The sequence below is a fragment of the Sphaeramia orbicularis genome, chromosome 17 (assembly GCF_902148855.1).
Source record: "Sphaeramia orbicularis chromosome 17, fSphaOr1.1, whole genome shotgun sequence".
Lineage (NCBI taxonomy): Eukaryota > Metazoa > Chordata > Actinopteri > Kurtiformes > Apogonidae > Sphaeramia > Sphaeramia orbicularis.
Window position 1 is genome coordinate 1,875,058 of NC_043973.1, and position 20,144 is coordinate 1,895,201.

Sequence of the window (20,144 nt, forward strand, 5' to 3'; positions counted from 1 at the left end):
CTTTATTGGTAAATTTATTTCCAATCTCACTGCACGAACATCCTGCATTTGTGAGCTGTTACATAATGATTGTGACTTTAAATGGGCTACCAAACATGAACAAGAGTGGCAAAAACTAAAAAAGACACTTACCTCAGCACCTGCTGTAGCCTACTATGACCATAACAAAAAGCTGAAAGTGTCCACAGATGCATCCAAAGACGGAACTGGAGCAGTGCTTCTGCAAGCCGAGGGACAACACTGGAAACCAGCAGCTTATGCGTCGAGGGCCACGACAAAGTCAGAATGCAGGTATGCACAGATTGAAAAAGAGTGTTTGGGTTTAGCCCATGGATGGGAGCGCTTTCACAGCTGTGTGTCTGGACTACCGTCTTTCACTGTGGAAACTGACCATCGTCCACTGGTCTCCATTATCAGAAAGAACCTAAATGAAATGTCACCATGGATACAGCGTATAATGATGAGAATGCAGAGATATGATTTTGAACTTGTAGCAGATCCCTCGTCCAGAGCACCTACTGACAGCAGAGTGGAGGACAGTGAAAGCCACATTAACATGGTGAGTGTTGCATTACCAGTGTCCGACACAAAGTCAAAGCAAACAGCGGATGCAACGGCCCAGGACACAGAGCTGCAGCGCGTCATTCAGAATATGGATGAAGGCTGGCCTGCTGGTTTGAGCTCTCACTTCTATCATGTTAGAGGTGATCTCAGTTTTGTAGATGGATTACTGCTAAAGAAAGAAAGAATAGTCATTCCCCAAGCTTTAAGGCCAGACGTGCTGAACAGAATACATGAAGGACATCTGGGAATTGAAAAATGCAAAAGGAGAGCGAGAGAGTCAGTGTACTGGCCCAGGCTAAACAAAGACACTGAAACACTGATGAGTAAATATGAAACATGCCAGAAACATAGAAGCAAACAAAGCAAAGAACCAGTGGTGATGTCAGATCTGCCCACATCCCCTTGGCACAAAGTAGGGATGGACCTGTTTCACCTCAAAGGTAAAGACTATCTTGTAGTAATAGATTACTACTCAAACTTTCCAGAAATGGCACTACTCTCCAACACCTCATCAGCATGTGTGATAACCCACACTAAATCTGTATTTGCCAGACATGGCATTCCACACATCGTTGTGAGTGACAATGGACCGTGTTTCCATTTCAGTGGCAGATGTTTGCAGAACAGTATGAATTCTGTCATGTCACATCCAGTCCACACTGTGCACGATCAGATGGACAAGCTGAGAAAGGTGTTCACATTCTAAAGCAACTGCTAAAGAAGGCAGCAGGCGGCAGCGCAGATCCTTATTTGGCACTTCTCAGTTACCGTGCATCTGCTCTTCAATGTGGATTCTCACCTGCAGAACTATTAATGAACAGGAAACTGCGTGCTACACTTCCTAGCTACTCCAACAATAAAGTGCAAAAGAAACATGCAAAACTTGACGACAGACTCAAACGTCAGAAAAAGAGACAAAAGACTTTCTATGACATTTCAGCCAAATCACTCTGTCCACTGACATTTAATGACTCAGTTAGGATCGAGGGTGTGGAAGGCTGGAACACAAAAGCAACTGTGTTCCAGGAAGTTGCTCCAAAGTCATTTACAGTGAGAACCGAGGATGGACAGGTACTCAGGCGCAGTCACCGCAGTCTCTTGAAGACTCCACAAACCACCGGTGAGCCCAGTGGTGCTCACAATGATCTGACCATGGACACGCCTCCTATGGACTGTAACAGAAACAATACACCAGACAAACCACAGCTAAGGTCTACACATGGAATACAGAAACCTGACAAACTAGATTTGTAAAAGCTAAACATAAACAGCTTTTGTTACAGAAAAAATGTATAATTGTTATAAAATGCTTAAATGTATTTGGATGTGTTTTCTTTTAAGCCTAGTTTGTTGTAGCAGATTGCTGCGTGTCACTAGATGTTTTATTGTTCTTGACCTGAGAGTTCCGAAAAGAAAAATGTTCATTGTTGTGCTTACAATATAATGTTAACCACAGATTATTCATCTTCAAAGAAAGAGGGATGTTGTGATCAGATGTTATTTGAGTTGACACCAGTAGAGGGAATGCACATCCGTCACTTCCCCCCAGGCCACGCCCCTCTCAGTCAGACTGAGCGGCAAAAACAAACCGGCTCAACATGATGGAGTACAGCAGTAACTACAGCCAGACCTGGAAAAATGTGGAATATAAAATGAAATTAAAGACAGTTGGACTGGACATGGATCCATACAAGCTACCAAACAACAGCTGTTCTACCAACACTGATCTGGGACAGAAATCACCTATCCTGACATTTACATGAACCTGAGTTCAACACCTGGAAAATCCCCAATGCAAAGGCTGAAAGCATCCAACAGACCCAGAGTTGTGTCCATCCTGGTCCTGGTTCATTAGAGGATTCCAGCTGGTGAGTGCTTTCATTCAACATACTATTGTTTTGGAGGTTTTGTGTCAGTGCAGACGGATTTTGTTGGCGGTGATTTGGGCGGTAAAGGCCCAGCAGTAGTGCTCACAGTTCACTACTGATTTACTGGAGTTGAACCCTTAGTACTGACCCAAGTGAGTGGATGATCTACTGGTACTGTGGAGATTTAAGGAGAGTTCACATCAAATACTGGATCCAACAGCTGTGTGCTACAGTAGCCCCTTATGTGGAAAACTAGGTTAGCCTCAGTTTAAGCTAGTTTACAAATCATGTAGAGCACAAGGTTCACAATCACACAACTGAAGACACAAACGATTGAGTTCTGAAACATAGAACTAAATGACAGATGCTAACATTAAGAGCTGTACTACGAAGGAACGTTAGCCAAAACCAGATGCAATTTAAGGGATGATTTTACACAAGAACACAGCAGAAATGAACGTTACCTGACATGAAATGCCAACCACAAATCCAGGTTTGGTTGTCTGGATTCCAGTTATTTCTATGAATTGCAGCGATCCATCTGCTTCTTCTGTCTTTGGCTTTAGGTCTCCGCTAAAACGATAGCTCCCAGTGCTTTTAAACCTATTTGTGCGATCAATGGCACAACAGCTCTGCCCCATTTTTAGCTTACCAGTCAACAGGCCGTAAGCTGTTGTCATCATGCGGCGTCTGTCGTCATCTGTCGTCCGTTACAAAAATTTTAATCGTCTTCTTCTCCAAAACTACAATTCCAATTGACTTCAAACTTGGTCTACAGCTTCTGTATGATCATGTCAGCAAAAGTTATTGAAATTATTTGGATCTGGATCTGATTCTGGATTTGGTGCGACTTTGAAAAATTTCCCCATTATCAGAGATAGGAAGTGGATGGATGCAATAACTCAGTAAATATAAATGATCTCCAGTGTAAATGTCTCCAGTCCAGCCCTGATGGGGAGATGACCCAAACATAATGTCCACATGCTGATCAGGATCTTCTTCTGGATCTGGAACTGATGCAAAATTTAACATGGGCTCTTATGGGGAACAAATTTCAATAATCTTCTTCTCCCAAACTCCAGTTCTGATTGGCTTCAAACTTGGTATACAGCTTCTGTATGATGAGGTCAACACAAGGTAGTGGAATTATTTGGATCCGGATCTGATTCTGGATTTGGTGCCACTTTGAAAAATTTTCCCATTATAAGAGATAGGAAGTGGATTGATCCAATAAATCAGTATCAATGATATCAAGTGTGAATTTGAATTTTTTACAGATCTGATTGGAATATGACCAAAACATGGGCTATTTCTGTAATAGAATAAATACACAGAACTGGGGGAGAATAAATGGCATCTGGATACATTTGCCAAGGCTTTGAATTTGGCCGGTAAGATACAGAACCATTGGTCCGATTTTTTAGATTGTTCTAAAGTTTTCGCAGTACAGTGATCCCTTATTTTTCGCGGTTAATGGGGACTGGCGCCCCCCGCGAAAATCGAAAATCCGCGAACTGGAGCCGGAGCCCCCCGAGCCTATCCTAGGACTCTCTCTCGCTCTCTCTTTTAACGTTTTTATATAAAATAACACTTACATTAGACTCCAGCGGCTCCTTCCTTGACTGACGATGAGGCCCATGATGATGATGATGATGATGATTATGATGATGATGAAACACCTGTGCACTTCAATGAAGACAATGAAGATGACACAATGCACAGGTGTCAAGGGAGCCTTATAGCTCTTCTAGGGGCGCCTCGTCGTCAGATGTTACTTGAGGCGCTGGATCGTCTAGTAATGCAGCTTCTTCGGAGGGAGTTGGCGAAGCAGCTGCAGATGGGGAGGCTGGTGGGGGAGCTGAGGGTTCAGCTGATGGCTTCCGAGGGACAAGGAACATGGTGATGGGGAGCTGTTGCCGTTGCAATCTTCTTTTCAGCGAAGATGCGTTTATACAGGGCCATGACACCCTCTATCCTGTTGCAGAATTCAACAGCCCTCACCATGTTGTTGTCTATTTCCTTGGCCGTATTCTGCAATTCCCTGGCGATATTGCAGAGCCTCTGCAAGTTAGCAAGAGTAAGGCCCCTCTCTTCTACTTCCTCATCTTCGTCGGGTTGTTCTTCGTCCTCCTCCTCACTGCCAGATTTAGTCATTTCGACCAGGTCCTCGTCCGTCAGAATCAGATCGCTCGGGGTAAGCGGTTGCTGGGCCGTCTGCGTTTCTCGTGTTGCTTGCAGGAGGCTGTGAGTCATCGTTTGACGTTTCGCTGGCAGCTGCGGCCTCTCGTCTGCTGTGGGGTGGATTTTCACGGAATTTCCGCGATTTTTTCTTGATTTTTTATTTTTTGATGAATATTTCTGAAAAATCCGCGAATAACTAAAACCGCGGAACTTAAAGCGCAAATTGGCAAGGGATCACTGTATTCAAGCCAAAGCCGCTACTCATCTCCCTCTTTCTGCCACTCAGTGGGCGTAACCGCGGTGACTTCCACTAGTGGTGACATCACGTGCAGACCCTCTGTAGTGGGCGCTGCTGCCTCAAGTAATAGGTTGTAATGAGGAGTAGAGTAAAACAACGCAGTGTGTGAATGGCGTGGTGTCAGAATGGCTGGTGAGCGCATTATTAAAAACAAAGCAATTGATTCAACAGCGTCTCATCTCTCTTTAAAACACGAACACCACAGTGGGTATTGTTCCTGTTGTTGTAAATGTGTTGTTTTTCTGTGCAGGGGTTCAGTGGGTCGTGCTGTTAGTGTTCGTTTGGACTGAATGTGTGGATGTCAGTGTTTACTGGCCCGGCACCACTGGTTGTGATCTGACTTTGTTAGAAAGTGGACCAGGGCGTTCCCTGATGGTGCATGGAAGGGAATCACACACACACACACACACACACACACACCTGTTGGTCAAATTGCTATTCATTGTGTAAATTTGGGTTAAATAAAATTATACACATAAGTCTGCAGTTCTGTTCTTAGGCACTAGTAGAACTTAAGGCAGTGTTTTTCAACCTTGGGGTCAGAACCCCATGAGGGTTCAAGGTTCAAGGTTCCTTTATTTCTACCCGTGGATAGACTTGTTTTGCAGACACAGTGATTGCATTTGGGATTAAAACAAAACATGCATTGAACCTGTTTGGCAGCTACTTGATCAAGTGTCCAGACAAAAAGTGCTCAGAGTTCCACCATTCATCAGAATAGCAGCATGGAGAAGGAAAAGAATAAAATAAATAAATAAGATCAAATTAATAAAAACAAGATGCAATCTAACACAATGAAAAAACCTCAAGATAAAAACAGTCTCTGGGATAAAAACCAGGATAAGAACATAAAATTTAAAGATTAGAAGTCACAATAATAATAAATAGAGCAAAGAAACAGGATAAATAACTAAAGTAAGTAAATACAGTGCAATGTCACTATTTCGTATTGAACTCAGTGACAGCGACAGGAACACAGCTGTTTTTATAAACGCTGTGCCCTGGGGTTGCCTGAAATTTCTAGTAATAGGTGAAAAATTGTAAATAAATTACTAATAAAAATATTTTTTAATGATTCAATATATAATTCATTATAAATAAAACGCCACAATTTTTTCCAGTTCAAACAAATTGCAGGATATAACATCTGAGAGGCATATGATGAGTGACCCGATCATGTGACCTCATGTGGTACTACGCTTCAACCTGCCCGGACACAGCTGAAACCAGACCGAACACAGAATGGAAAGATTTCTTCACCCCCAAGAGAAAAATGTCTCAGTTTTGGTCGCCAAAAATGCGCGATGTTACAATGGGGTTAAAAAAGGTTGGAAACCACTGACTTAGGGACTAATAGTGATTTAGAAATTCATCCCCCGCCTCATATGTTTGTTTGTTTTTTATTTGAATTTACTGACATCATTTCCAAGTCCTGAGTATCTAGGCTCATCTGTTACAGATAAAGTATAAAGTGAAAATGTCATGTAGGTGTAAATTTGCCTCTTTTGGTGAATCTCTGTTCTGCATCACAACAGGAGCGTCCTGATTTTCCACCCAAAACACACACTTTCATTTATCATCATGATAACAGTCCAACACCAGGAAAGAGCCTGAGTAATTATGTTGAGGGGGAACTCCAAATTCAGAAACACAGCTGGAAGTGATCATATCTGGACAATATTTGTGACCATTTATGGAATATATAGGTCAGAGGTCAGCCAATGCTAAATGCTAACTTACTGATTAAGTACTGTGTAAACAAAGGCATTTTACAGTGGATGGATGGATGGATGGATGGATGGATGGATGGATGGATGGATGGATGGATAGATAGATAGATAGATAGATAGATAGATAGATAGATAGATAGATAGATAGATAGATAGATAGATAGATAGATAGATAGATAGATAGATAGATAGATAGATAGATAGATAGATAGATAGATGACGTTTATGTACAAAGTAAGGTAAAACTAAGATAAAGTACAATAAAAGAAACAGAGCAATGTTCATTTTCATGTGATAATACACTAACAAAGATACAAATAATATAATTTTCCATTTTCTGCGAGTAGATCCTCCTCAGTCTCCCTCTTACACACCTTTAAAACATTTATTTAACCTGTTTTTTTAAATGCTTCCTTGTTAGTAGAACCCAAACACAGCTGTGTGTAGTCACACTATCTAATCCACAGGTGTCAAACATGCGTCCCGGAGCCCAAATGCGTCCCGCCTAAGGGTCCAGTCCAGCCCTTTGGATGAATTTGCAAAGTGCAAAAATTCTACAGTCAGTGGAACTCATTTTAGTTGCGGTTCCACATACAGACCAATCTGATCTACAGTCAAATAATAACAGCAGAAGAACCCACAAAAAAGAATGACTCCATATTTTCTTCTCGGTTTGATGTGAAAAAAATATTATATTATGCCTATAAATAATGACAACTTCAAATGTTTGTCTTTGTTTTAGTGTAAAAAATAACATTAAATTATGAAAATATTTATATTTACAAACTGTCTTGTAACGATAAAATGTGAATAACCTGAACAAATATGAACAACCTGAAATGTCTAAAGAAAATTAAGCATAATTTTAACAGTTTTCTGCCTGTTCCTCAGTGTTTAGTGTCTTTGTAGATCAGGTTGTAGATCAGGTTGTAGATCAGGTTGTTGGCTGTGCTGCTCTGTCCCGTTCAACCAACAACTGAACAATTTAGGTCAGGGGTCTCAAACACGCGGCCTGTGGGCCAAATGCAGCCCGTCAAAGGTTCCAATTCAGCCCCTGGGATGAATTTACAAAGCGCAAAAATTCCAGTCGAGGCTGTGGAACTGATTTTAGTTCAGGTTCCACATACAGACCAATATGATCTCAAATAGTAATAGCATAAAAACCTACAAAAAAATAATAACTCCATATTTTCTTCTTGGTTTGATGTGAAAAAAAAAATTACATTATGTCAATAAACAATGACAACTTCAATTTTTTTTCTTTGTTTTAGTGCAAAAAATAACATTAAATTATGAAAATATTTACATTTACAAACTCTCCTGTAACGATAAAATGTGAATAACCTGAACAAATATGAACAACCTGAAATGTCTAAAGAAAATTAAGCACAATTTTAACAGTTTCTGCCTGTTCCTCAGTGTTTAGTGTCTTTGTAGATCTGATCCATAATACACATGTAGAAATAATAAGTTGAGGCAGAATATTGTTAATGCTGCACTTATTTTTCTTAAGAAATCTCAGTTTTCTCAGGTTATTCAAATCTTTTTTGGTTTGGATAGTTTATAAAAGTAAGTATTTTCATAATTTTAATGCATGAAAACAAGGACAAATATTTGCAGTTGTCATTACTTATCAGTTATTCTGTTATTATTTGACTGGTTCGGCCCATTTCAGATCAAATTGGGGTGAATGTGGAACCTGAACTAGAATGAGTTTGACAGCCCTGGTCTACTCTGTGAGTACCCAGTGTTTTCATCCTTCTGACCAGATTCACTTTGTCATGTGTAAATGGAAATATTACTGCCATCCCTACACCTCTTATGTCAGATTCATCATCTACATCCATGTCAGATCAGAGGTTTCTTTGGTCTGTTGGTATGAAGTCATCCCCTAAAGCACAAATGCACACACATGCATTTTTGGTGCACAGGAGCTCCAACCATCCAACCCAACCTGAGCTGATGCACCAGTTTGAGACGCCAATTAGTTCAGTGTTGGATTATGAGGCCTGTGTGGATGTGAGATGACAGAAAGGGAGCAGTCAGATACAGACGCACAAAGGAGCGCAGGTTGAGAGAGAGCGTTTTAACAATGCTGCTTAATCATTTGAGGGGGCGGATCAACAACGGCTGTTATCTTGATGAACCTGCGCTGCAGCGAGCCTGTTCACAACAATAAACTGTTATCTGAGCTGCAGCCTGTGACACAGACAGATCTGGGTGAGATAGATGCACGCCGCTCTGGTTTTGTTCTCCTCCTCTCATTTCCTTTGCACTTCCATTCTGTTTTATCAGGGTTTGTACGAGGTGACGTGTCTGTTGACTGTTGCATTCTGAGGGTGTGAAATTAACCTGTAAACACTCAGAAATAACCAGATGCATTTGGGTCAAAGCATTTCAATCAGTGGAAGAGGAGGTAAAATAACCCTGTCATGCATGAACTGGAAATAAACTAGTGGTATTTGTGACATAAAATGTATTCAATTGGATTTCTTTAATATCATATTTATTTGTCATATTACATAGTTATTCGTTGTAGTGGATTCCCTGCGTCAGTTTAACATGTAACATGTGACGGTATTAATTTTTGAAGCATAAACACATCCATAAAGCTCTTCCCACAAAGAGAACACATCCTCCTGAAACCCAGGAAAGGGTTAGGGTTAGGGTTAGGGTTAGGGAAGTTTTTTTTAATGAAATGTTCTGTGAAGTGGACAGAGTTTTTATTTATTTATTTATTTATTTTAAACTAAAGCTGTGAGTAAAGCTGTAAAACACAGGTGTTAAACATGCGGCCCAGGGGCCAAATCCAGCCCACCAAAGGGTCCAGTCCGGCCCCTGGGATGAATTTGTGAAATGCAAAAATTCCACTGATAATAACAATCCTTTTAGTTCTAGTTCCATATTCAGACCAATTCAATCTCAAGTGGGTCAAACTGGTAAAATACTATCATAATAACATATAAATAATGACAACTCCAAATTTTTCTTTGTGAATGTATTTTCATGAATTTACACCAAAACAAAGTATAATTTTGCTATAAAAAAATGTGAATAACCTGAAATGTCTGCAGAGAAGTAGGTACAATTTTAACAATATTCTGCCTGTTACTCAATGTTTTGTGTGTTTGTAGATCTACTGTGAGCTGTAAGTTATAATGTACATGTGTAAATGATGAACTGAGGCAGAATATTGTTAAAATTACATTTATTTTTTCAGTTTGTTCATGTAATTCACATCGTTTGAAAGGATAGTTCATAGACGTAAACCTGTTCATATGTAAATTTACTTTTTTCACTCTAAAACATAGAGAAAAGTTTGGAGTTGACATTATTTCTATATTATTATGCTATTATTTTACTGGTTTGGCCCACTGCAGATTCAATTTAGCTGAATGTGGAACTGAACTAAAATGAGTTTGACAGGCCTGCTGTAAACAATCACAAATTCATGCAGCAAAAAATAATGTGTATGTAATGTCCTATTTCAGACAGCAGAGGGCGCCATATGCACGTGTTCAAGTGTCTCAAGGCCAGTTATTTTCAGCATGGAAGTACATGGTACATATTTATTTTTACATTAAACAATTGCCGTGATTGGACACAGTAGGATACAACAGTTTTTTTGAAATACAGTTTTTATTACCTCCGCCAGGAGGTGTTGTGATCACTTTGCTTTGTGTGTTTGTTTGTTAGTTAGTTTGTTAGTTAGTTAGTTAGTTAGTTAGTTAGTTTGTTAGCAACTTTAGGGGAAAACTCTTCCACCCATCTTTCCCAACTCTTCCCCACAGATAGGCCTAGGCCCTGGGACCAACCCATTACATTTTGGTCCCAGTAGGCCAAAGTTCTAAGGTCACAGCAAGGTCACAACATCTACAATTTTCCATCTGTCATCATTGAACAATTTTCCAAAATTCATAAAAAATTCTAAACGACTCCGATTAGCCTCCAGTTTGATCCACCTGTAGCTTAGAACAATATCTTGTATCTGGAACTAAATTGTCCACATCCACTGTGGAATGTGGACTCTGTGGACATTTACATTGAAAATCCCATTTACCACACATTTAAAATTAGAACTAAACTAATATTGATTGGAACTGAATATAATTTGACAGACACATGACTGGGACCAAGCTTTAATTTTTCTGCTGTATGGAACAACCTGGAAACTGTTGAATTTAAACAGAAAGAGTCCATCCACACATGCACACTGTTCGGGGTGCTTGGCGGAGGTTTGCGTTCTCTGAACACTTATTTTTTTATGACATGTTTTTTGAAATGGACAAAGTTTTTATTCATTCATTCAGTCATTCATTTTTCATGTAAAGCTGTGAGACTCTTGTCTCCTACAGAGGATTAAAATGCATTGCTGGGTATCAGGAGGTTAACTCTGATTTAAGAAAACATATGATTTCAGTTTATGCAGCTGTCCACTGTGGTGAATGTCATGAATCAGTGATTCTAATCTGGGAAAGTTCAGTCACTGAAACAAAATGACAAAAAACACAAGGATTAAACTGGAAAAAAAAGAAAGAAAAACAAACCATTCCATAAACTGTAGCTTAGTAGAGAATTTCTTTGTAACCACATTTTGGATTTATTAAACAATATATCAGGGTAAAATTAGACTTTACTTATCCCACAGTGGGGAAATTCAAGTGACACAGCAACATTTACAGTAAACTAACTCTAACATATGTTAGAAAATGACACAAAGAGCTGGAATCACTGCAGATAATGTTGTTTAATTAAAGGATGAATAACTGTCCACTGCACAAAAAATACCCTTTTTTAAATAATATGATTTGCTGTTGTACCACTTTGGAAATGTAAAAGAACTGGTAGGTTTTAGTTAGACTGAGCCTAAAAAAAAAAAAAACAGAACACATGGGAAAATTGATACAGCAAAACATAAAATATGTAATGTCATATTTCAGACAGCAGAGGGCGCCATGTGCACGTGATCAAATGTCTCAGGTCAGTTATTTTCAGCATGGAAGTACATTTATATTTCTACATGCAGGTGAATGCAGGTTTTTAATTTGATGTGTGTTCATTTGTCATTTGCACCAACTCTATATTTTTATAATATTATGTTTTTCTATCCATTAAACATCGGTGTTTGTCTTTTCTCTGCTTTTTCTATCATGTTTTGGTCACTAACGAAGACACAACAAAGACAACGAAGACCATGAAGACCATGAAGACCATGAAGACCATGAAGACCATGAAGACCACAAAGACCACGATGACAGCTCCGGACACAGCACCTTGTTGAGCCGCATTATGTAATAAATTCCCATTATGTAATAAAAGTTCCAAATGTAATAAGAATGTCACGTCATCTTGTGTGGGTATTGTGTGTGGTGTCCCCCAGGGTCAGTGTTGGGACCCAAACTGTTTCTAATGTACATTAACGATATATGTAAAGTGTCTAAACAAATGAAATTTATACTATATGCTGATGACACAAATATTCTAGGAACCGGTGAGGATTTACAGCAACTTTTGGACATAATCACTTCTGAGCTAAACAAAACTAAATTATGGTTTGACAAAAATAGGTTGTCGATAAACCTATGTAAAACAAAATTCATGATTTTTGGCAAATGTAAAACAAGTAATGAGATAAAGGTACAAATAGATGGTGTAGATATAGAAAGGGTGAATCAAAACAAGTTTCTTGGAGTGATAATGGATGATAAAATTTGCTGGAAACTCACATAAAACATGTACAAAACAAACGATCCAGAAGCATCTGAGTCCTGGCCAGAGCAAAGGAGAGATTAGATCAGAAATCACTGAACATTCTGTAGAATTCATTGATCTGACGTTATTTAAGTGACTGTTTGGAGGGATGGGGAAATACATATACAAGTTCATTACATAGAATTTTTATATTGCAAAAAAGAGCAAGAAGAATTGTTCACAATGTTGGTTTTGGTGAACACACAAATCCACTATTTTTACCTTTATCTAAAACTTTAAAACTCATTAACCTTGTGGAATTCAAAACTATTCAAATAATATATAAAGCAAAGAACAATTTACTAGCGGGCAATATTCAAGAAATGTTTAGTGAAAGAGAGGGAGGCTATGATTTAAGGGGAAAATTAAATTTAAAGATTCATAAAGTACACACTACATTAAAAAGTTTCTGTATGACCATCTGTGGAGGAAAACTGTGGAACAAACTGTGTGTGGAGATAAAACAAATATCAAACATAATTCAGTTTAAAAAAAGATATAAAGAATTGATTGTTGAGAGGTCCAGTATTTAATAATGACAATGAGGCTGTTTGTTTATGAATGATGTTGTACTGATAAATCTGCTGGAATTATTGAAGAGAATGTTGGATTAGTTGAGTCTGTTTGTACGACTGCACTGACATGAACAGACTGTTGGGGATCATTCACTTACTGCATTATGGATTGTTGTGGTTCGATGCTAAAATTAGGGAAATAGTATGGGCTGATTGTTGTATAAAGTTAATGATAAAGGTGTAAAAGCACTGAGGGGTTGGATTAAATAAGTTTAGACTTCTTCCTACTCCTTTTGCAAAATTCAGACTTGTATGTGCTGAAGATAGTCTGTCCATTTAAATGTTGTTTTTTTTATGTCTTAATTTGCTTTGTTTGTCTTATTTTCTTTGCATGTTCGAAATAAAATAAAAAATAAAAATAAATAAAATTATTTATTTATTTAGTCTTCAATTTTCCTTTTTTTTTTTTCTCTCTCTCTCTTCTTTCTTTCATATTTTCTTCTTATTCTAGTTAAATGTTCTTGTACTTTTAGAATGTCAGTCCCTTCTTATGTATTTGGCTGGAACCGTTCAGCCTGAGCATATGTTCCTATATCTGTCATTGCTTCATGGTTTTCATTCTGTATATTAGTACTTTGGAACCATGTGATGTTTTATTCTGTTGATCGTTTGTCCAGGACAACAGATGGAAATTAGCTCCTCTGCTAAATCTGATGCACGCATCTTGTTCTTTGTAACTAATGCCAATACACACTGTCTTGTAACTAAATAAATAAATACTAAAATTATTTTATCAATTATTGTGATTTATGATGGACAAATGGTTCTTCTAAATTCAAATGAAAAGTGAGCAACTTTTAGGAGGATTTGCTGAGTTAGATGACTGCTGTCTTCAAATGTTGTGTTTTCTTCTATAAAAACCCAAATAACTGGAAGCACACAAATGTAGGAAATAAAAGCAGAAGTTGTTTATTGAATCAGTTTGTGCTGAAGTCTTTTAAATGATCACCTGTTCAAACTGTGGCTGCTTTTGGATACAGTCAGTGTGAACAGGAGCGGTGGCATGCTCATATCAGCTCCACAGATGTGTCAGTGCTTTCATATTTGAAGCAGATCTCCAGTTTGGTCAGTTCCTCACTTCACAAACAGTGGCTGATCTGCAGTAAACTCCACTCTGTGGATGCTCAGACTCAATTACAAGCGTTCATCTGTTTTTGTCAGAAGCAGATCTGAAAGGGATGGACTGGAAATGCAGCTGTGGGACCCTCTGGATCCAAATGAAGTTGACAGCAGAAACAGTGGTGCCATCTGCTGGACACATGTTCATATGGAGGGACCACAAAGTCCACTGGGTTTATTAAGAGTAGATTTATGGAGACTGGACAATAAGAGTTAGATATCATATTAGAAGGGTTGGAAATAAGACCAACATGATCTCCATTTTATAGAATCTGTGTACACATTAGAACACAAAAACAAGGATGTGTTGGACTTGAACTGGGATCTGAAGTTTAGACTTCTTCCTACTCCTTTTGCAAAATTCAGACTTGTATGTGTTTGAAGATAGAATCTGTTCATTTAAATGTTATTTTGTTTTTGTCTTAATTTGCTTCGTTTTGTTTCTTTGCATGTTCTAAATAAATAAACAAACTGGGATCTTCAGATAACCCCAGATGCTGAAGATGTAGAGGTAGGAACAACAGATCAAGTTAACGTATGGTCTTCATTTTGTACAGACTGACCACAGTCTACTCCAGGTCAGAACTGACTTCTACACCTACAGTATGAAATATAGTTGAGTGAAAAACTGTGGGCTCTACAGGATATGGAGAAAAACTGTCAGCATTAAAAGACACAGCTGTGACGTGTAAAAACTGGTCCACCTTCCACACTCTGGAATTAGTCCGACCCCTTTAATGAGCGTCACAGCATGAAATTCCTTCCTAAACCAGTGTAATAACACTAGTCCGATCAGCAGAAGCTCCACACGGGGTGACTTCTCAGCCCCATTCAGGAAAAGCACATTTGGTCAGTTCTCATTCTGTTCAAGCAACACTAAACTGGAACTGACGTCCCCCCACATTCCACATACACATACATACTGCACTGTTACAGCCACATGAAAAACACAGTTTGCACACATCTACACCTGTACACACTAACATATATGTGTGTGTGTGTGGGTGTGTGTGTGTGTCATGGTCATGGATGCTGTGTGTCCATATGTGATGTCTGTTTCCATCTGTGTCTGTGATCCTGTGCTGATGGATTCTGTGGGATTCTACTGGATGTGCTGCTTTTGTATGTTTGGATTGGATGTGCTGTCTGTAGGACTGGACTGATGCTTTACTGTTCTCTTTTATCTGTGTTAAAAACCCAGCAGTAAGACAACCAGGAGACAGCTGTGGGTTTGGATTCACCCAAAATTATTACAAAAATGATTACAAATGATAATTTTAACAATTAAGTATATATAAGAGGTCCACATAACAGAACTGTACACAAAATAATAACAACTAAGGCTGAGAAGAAGAACTGATGCATCAAACCAACTGACAAAAACTGACCCACCAAAATGAGACTCAGTGGGAGCATGGATAGAGGTTTGGACAAACCATGAAACAAACAAGGGCAAAACAAAATGGACACCAACTACAACTAAATACAACTGAAGCTTTGGGCACATTACACCCCCCCCCATGACAACACAGCCCATAGTTTCTGCTGATGAGGCGGCTGCAGTATATAATGTTGCTCCACCCTTGGCCACGCCTTTTTTCCACATCAGGATGGTGACAGGAAACTCCACCACACGGAAACTCAAACAAAGGAACCAAGGATTAACAGAACAGAACATCAATAATGTAATGGTCCCCCTACACTGTTCATATATGTGCATCTATACAACAGTGGACCATTCAAATAAAGAAATACAAAATAAACGACATGGTGTACGTTAAAGGACTGACTGCAAATGAAGACCATGAGCTGCCCACCAAAGTTACAGAAAGAATGAGACATGAAAACTAATAAGGTGATAGTGTGTTTGACCGATATGGGATTTTTGGGGCCGATACTGATATTGGGGGCTTAAAAAAAAGCTGATATCCAATATATTTGCCGATATATGAAATAAGAACACTGATCTACACAGGATATAATAATCTGATATTAGATAATTGTGGACAGGTGGATAAACAGTTGCATAAATCTGTGTTTATCTGACAAAGATAATTTACACAACGTTCAAATGCAAACTATGCGATCACAAAAATAATTAGAGTAAAAAATATGACTGAGCACACAATTCTGTTTTCACTCACAAATATTGATGTCTCTGCCTCACGACACTACAACTGCCCATGTGGACTAAGGACTAAACTGAGCATGTGCAGAGTGAATTAGATGAGTCCTAAGTTGTTCCTGATTGGAGGAACTGCAAGAGTTCCAACTGTCCCCAGTCTCCCCTACACTATTAACACCCAGGCCTGTCTGCAGAATGAAACTGTGAGGGAGACAGGAAGTGCACGGACATGGGGGTGTGTGTGGGGGGGTGAATACTTCATAAGACAGGGGGGGGTTCTGTGATTTTTGGAGCCGGGGGGTTCAGTGGTCTATTTTCATTAGAGTCTGCGGTAGCGGTCCGTGATTTTCGCCAGGGTGGGGGGGTCGGAGTGTGGTGGTGGTGGGGGGGGGGAGCAGTCCATCCTTGTCAGAGCGTGTGCTGGGGGGGGGCGGGGGAGGGGGTGATAGCATCATTGTCCGAGCAGGAGTGAAAGTGAAACTAACTCACTTTAAAGTTCCTCTTATTCTCTGGGCAGCACACACACACACACACACACACACACACACACACACACACACACACACAGGAGCAGCAAGCCACAGAATCTCTGCGCAGCAAAAACAGTTCATATATCGGCTACATATTGGCCGATGTTGATTAATTGCTGATACACTATAATCGGCCCCATTAATGGTCCGGGCTCTAGTTTGTACAGATGTTCCCATGTGTGGCTGTGTCCACCACAGTCTGTTTATCTGTACTGATGGATCTGGTCTCTTAGCTGTCTGAAGTCTTTCTTTTTAATTACTCTGCTGTAATCTATTGTTTTTTTAGGGTTCCTATTGTCGTCAGGCTGAGGACTACAGCAGGATTATAGACATGTCGGCTAAAGCTGAAACTTTTCACTCTTATTGATACAGTTCATTATTTGGGATTGTCCACGATACAAACTAAACTAAAATACTTTTGGTAGCAGCTGAAAGTCTTCCAGTTCTTGTGTTTGCGATTTTCTCCCATTCTTGTCTGTAAATGAACTCTAGTTCTTAAATATTCTTGGTTGGTCTTCATACGTAGCTCTTCAGATCTACCCACAGATGTTCAATGATGTTCAAGTCTGGGACTGTGAGGTCTGTTCCAAACCTTCAGCTGGAGTCTGTGAGGGCGTCCATGGTGGATTTACAGATAGGGTTCACATCATCATCCTGTTGGAAAATCCATCCTCTCTGACAGTGTTCATTTGTCTGATTTAGCTGCAGTGGTTTGGATTTGATAGTTTGGATTTTCTTTGGTTTGGAGGACAGACTGTCATCACAGAGAAACAAACACTAGAAATACAATAATGAAGAGTGGAAAAGCACAGTCTGAGTGCTTTGAAGTGTGTGTATTTCTATTGTATTGACCTGTTTCATATATTCTAGAGGAATAAGATCAAGCCTCAGTTTAGGAGTTGGACTGGACAAACACAAACACACACACAACAGATCAATCAAACAGCTGCTTCAGCTTCTGCATCTTCTCTTATTGGAGGAAACTGATATGTGATCTGAGATCTGTCTGCAGAGGAGACAGAGGACAGAGACACACCTGACCTCTGACCTGCATCTGAACTCTGACCTTTGACCTTCAGCTCCACTGTTTTCCCTCTCAGGGTGTCTCCATCTCTGATGACTACACATACATATGTTCCAGAGTCGTCCTGTTGGAGGTCATTCAGGGTCAGACTGCAGTCTCCAGTCGTCCATGGGTCTTCATTCATCTTTGTTCTGTTTCTGTATCTGTCGTCCTGTTCACCAGGTTGAGCTGACTTCTTCTCAGACACATGGACATGTATGTATTTCAGGTCATTAGTATAGTACCTCCACTCCACTCTGGCGTCCTGAGGCAGGTCAGGGGTCGTTCTGAAGGGCAGCAGGGCTGACCACGCCCCCTCCTCCACCTGTTGAACTGGAAGGAAACATGACATAAACATGGGACAGTTTATTATCATCAGATCTTCTATATGGAGGAAAATCAGCCTCTGTAAAAGGAAAAGATGGAATAATTGCTCAACTTCAGTTCTGGGACCAGGAACAGCAGAGAAGGCTGATTAGAGGACTACAACCACAAATCCATGGTGGTCTAAACTGGCTCTAGGACACAGAATACTACTGTCCTGGTGGGGAAGGAGGTGGAGCTGTGGAAGATGGTTCAGAGGTCCAGACTAGACCTGGGCTCTGGAACCCATCTCCTCAAAGGTCCCAGGACTTTTTTTTTTTTTTTTTTTTAAATTCAGGAGTTATTCAGGGTGCGAGGTGCAGAGCAGGTGTGGGGTTCCTCCACCTGCTCCACACCTCTGCTAGAACTCTAGCTCAGTGGCTTTATGTTGGAGTTCATCCATTGAATGAGAGGGTGGAGCTTCAGTTCAGGAACAGGTTGTGACTGTTGTCTGTCCCAGGTGGACCCTGCTGGTCTTCTTGGAGTCTGGTGGTGGTGTGCTGGAAGGCGCTCCCCTCAGGGACTCCACTGTTCTACTGAGAAACTTCTACATTCACATGGGCAATGACAATGAGACCAGGAGGAGTGTGACTGGGAGGACTGGTCTGGATCTGAACCTGGGGGTTTTATTATTAGACCTCTGGACAAGTCACAGTTTGTCCAGAACTAACACTTTGTCACAACAGTGTTATTAAGTACATGTGGCACAAAGTGTTCTGGGCAGGTCCAATGAGGACGAAACCCCTGGAATATGTAGGAAATGATATATGACACAGCTGGACAGGGAAGGATGGATGGATGGATGGATGGATGGATGGATGGATGGATGGATGGATGGATGGATGGATGGATTATCCAGCCTGATTAAAAATATTAAAATATACAGGGTGGGGAAGCAAAATGTACAATATTTTGAGGCAGGGATTGAAAGACAGTGTATGACCAATTAGTTTATTGAAAGTCATGAGAATTTATTTGCCACAAGAAAATGTCCATAATAGAAAATGTTTTTATTCTATGTGTCCTCCTTCTTTCTCAATAACTGCCTTCACACGCTTCCTGAAACTTGCGCAAGTGTTCCTCAAATATTGGGGTGACAACTTCTCCCATTCTTCTTTAATAGTATCTTCCAGACTTCCTGGTAATAGTTTTGCTCATAGTCATTCTCTTCTTTCCATTATAAACAGTCTTTATGGACACTCCAACTATTTCTGAAATCTCCTTTGGTGTGACGAGTGCATTCAGCAAATCACACACTCTTTGACGTTTGCTTTCCTGATTACTCATATGGGCAAAAGTTTCTGAAAAGGTATGGATAATAGTGTTAGGTATGATTATGACATCAGTATATGTTTGGTTTCAAAACAATTGACGTAGTGCCTGCTGAGAAAAAACAACTAAATGTTCATTGTACATTTTGCTTCCTCACCCTTTATATCATTAAAATCTGCACCATGAGTAACTCCACACTGCTGTTTGTGATTGTGGAGGTTCGACAGGGAAGGGGAAAGAAGGGCTCGGTGTTCTAGAACTAGGAATGACCTGTGTCTACAGAAATGACCTTTGACCTTCAGATAAAATCCAAAGAATGTGAGTGAATGGTTGTGGGTCTGTACATGTTAGCGATGACCTAGACAAATATTCCGAGTAAACCATGCATTTCCTTGATGGTAGTCAGGATAGGCCCTGGCATCCCTGCAACCCTCCAGAGGATTCAACAGTTTGGAAAATGAAGGAATATTTCTGCTGTTGTGTCAAAGGACTGTAGAAACAAACCCATAAGTTGATGCTATCATCCTGATCTATATAGTGTTAATGTGAGACTGGATGGAAAATATTTGACAAATTCTATTTGACTTTGGAATGTCAGGAAAAAATAATAAGGACATTTTTCAGAGTTTTGAAAGAGCAATGTACTGTATGTCATTTTAATCTAATGAATGCTGCAGTGTTTGTGGTTTCCCTTCAGCACACTGA

General features: G+C 39.8%; 1 protein-coding gene across 8 annotated transcripts in view; it reads right to left on the reverse strand.

The window, feature by feature from the left end:
• Positions 1-5,304: 5,304 nt before the first annotated feature.
• Positions 5,305-20,144, reverse strand: part of LOC115437967 (uncharacterized) — a 100,180-nt gene continuing 85,340 nt past the window's right edge. For 6 of the 8 annotated variants that reach the window (XM_030161385.1, XM_030161382.1, XM_030161383.1 and 3 more), the window contains one exon: positions 16,735-18,137. In XM_030161385.1, the coding sequence (XP_030017245.1) occupies positions 17,680-18,137 (458 nt within the window). In that variant the 3' untranslated portion in view covers positions 16,735-17,679. Of the gene's footprint in view, positions 5,332-16,734; positions 18,138-20,144 lie in introns of those variants that run through there. The other 2 variants (XM_030161381.1, XM_030161387.1) reach the window with 2 other exon arrangements.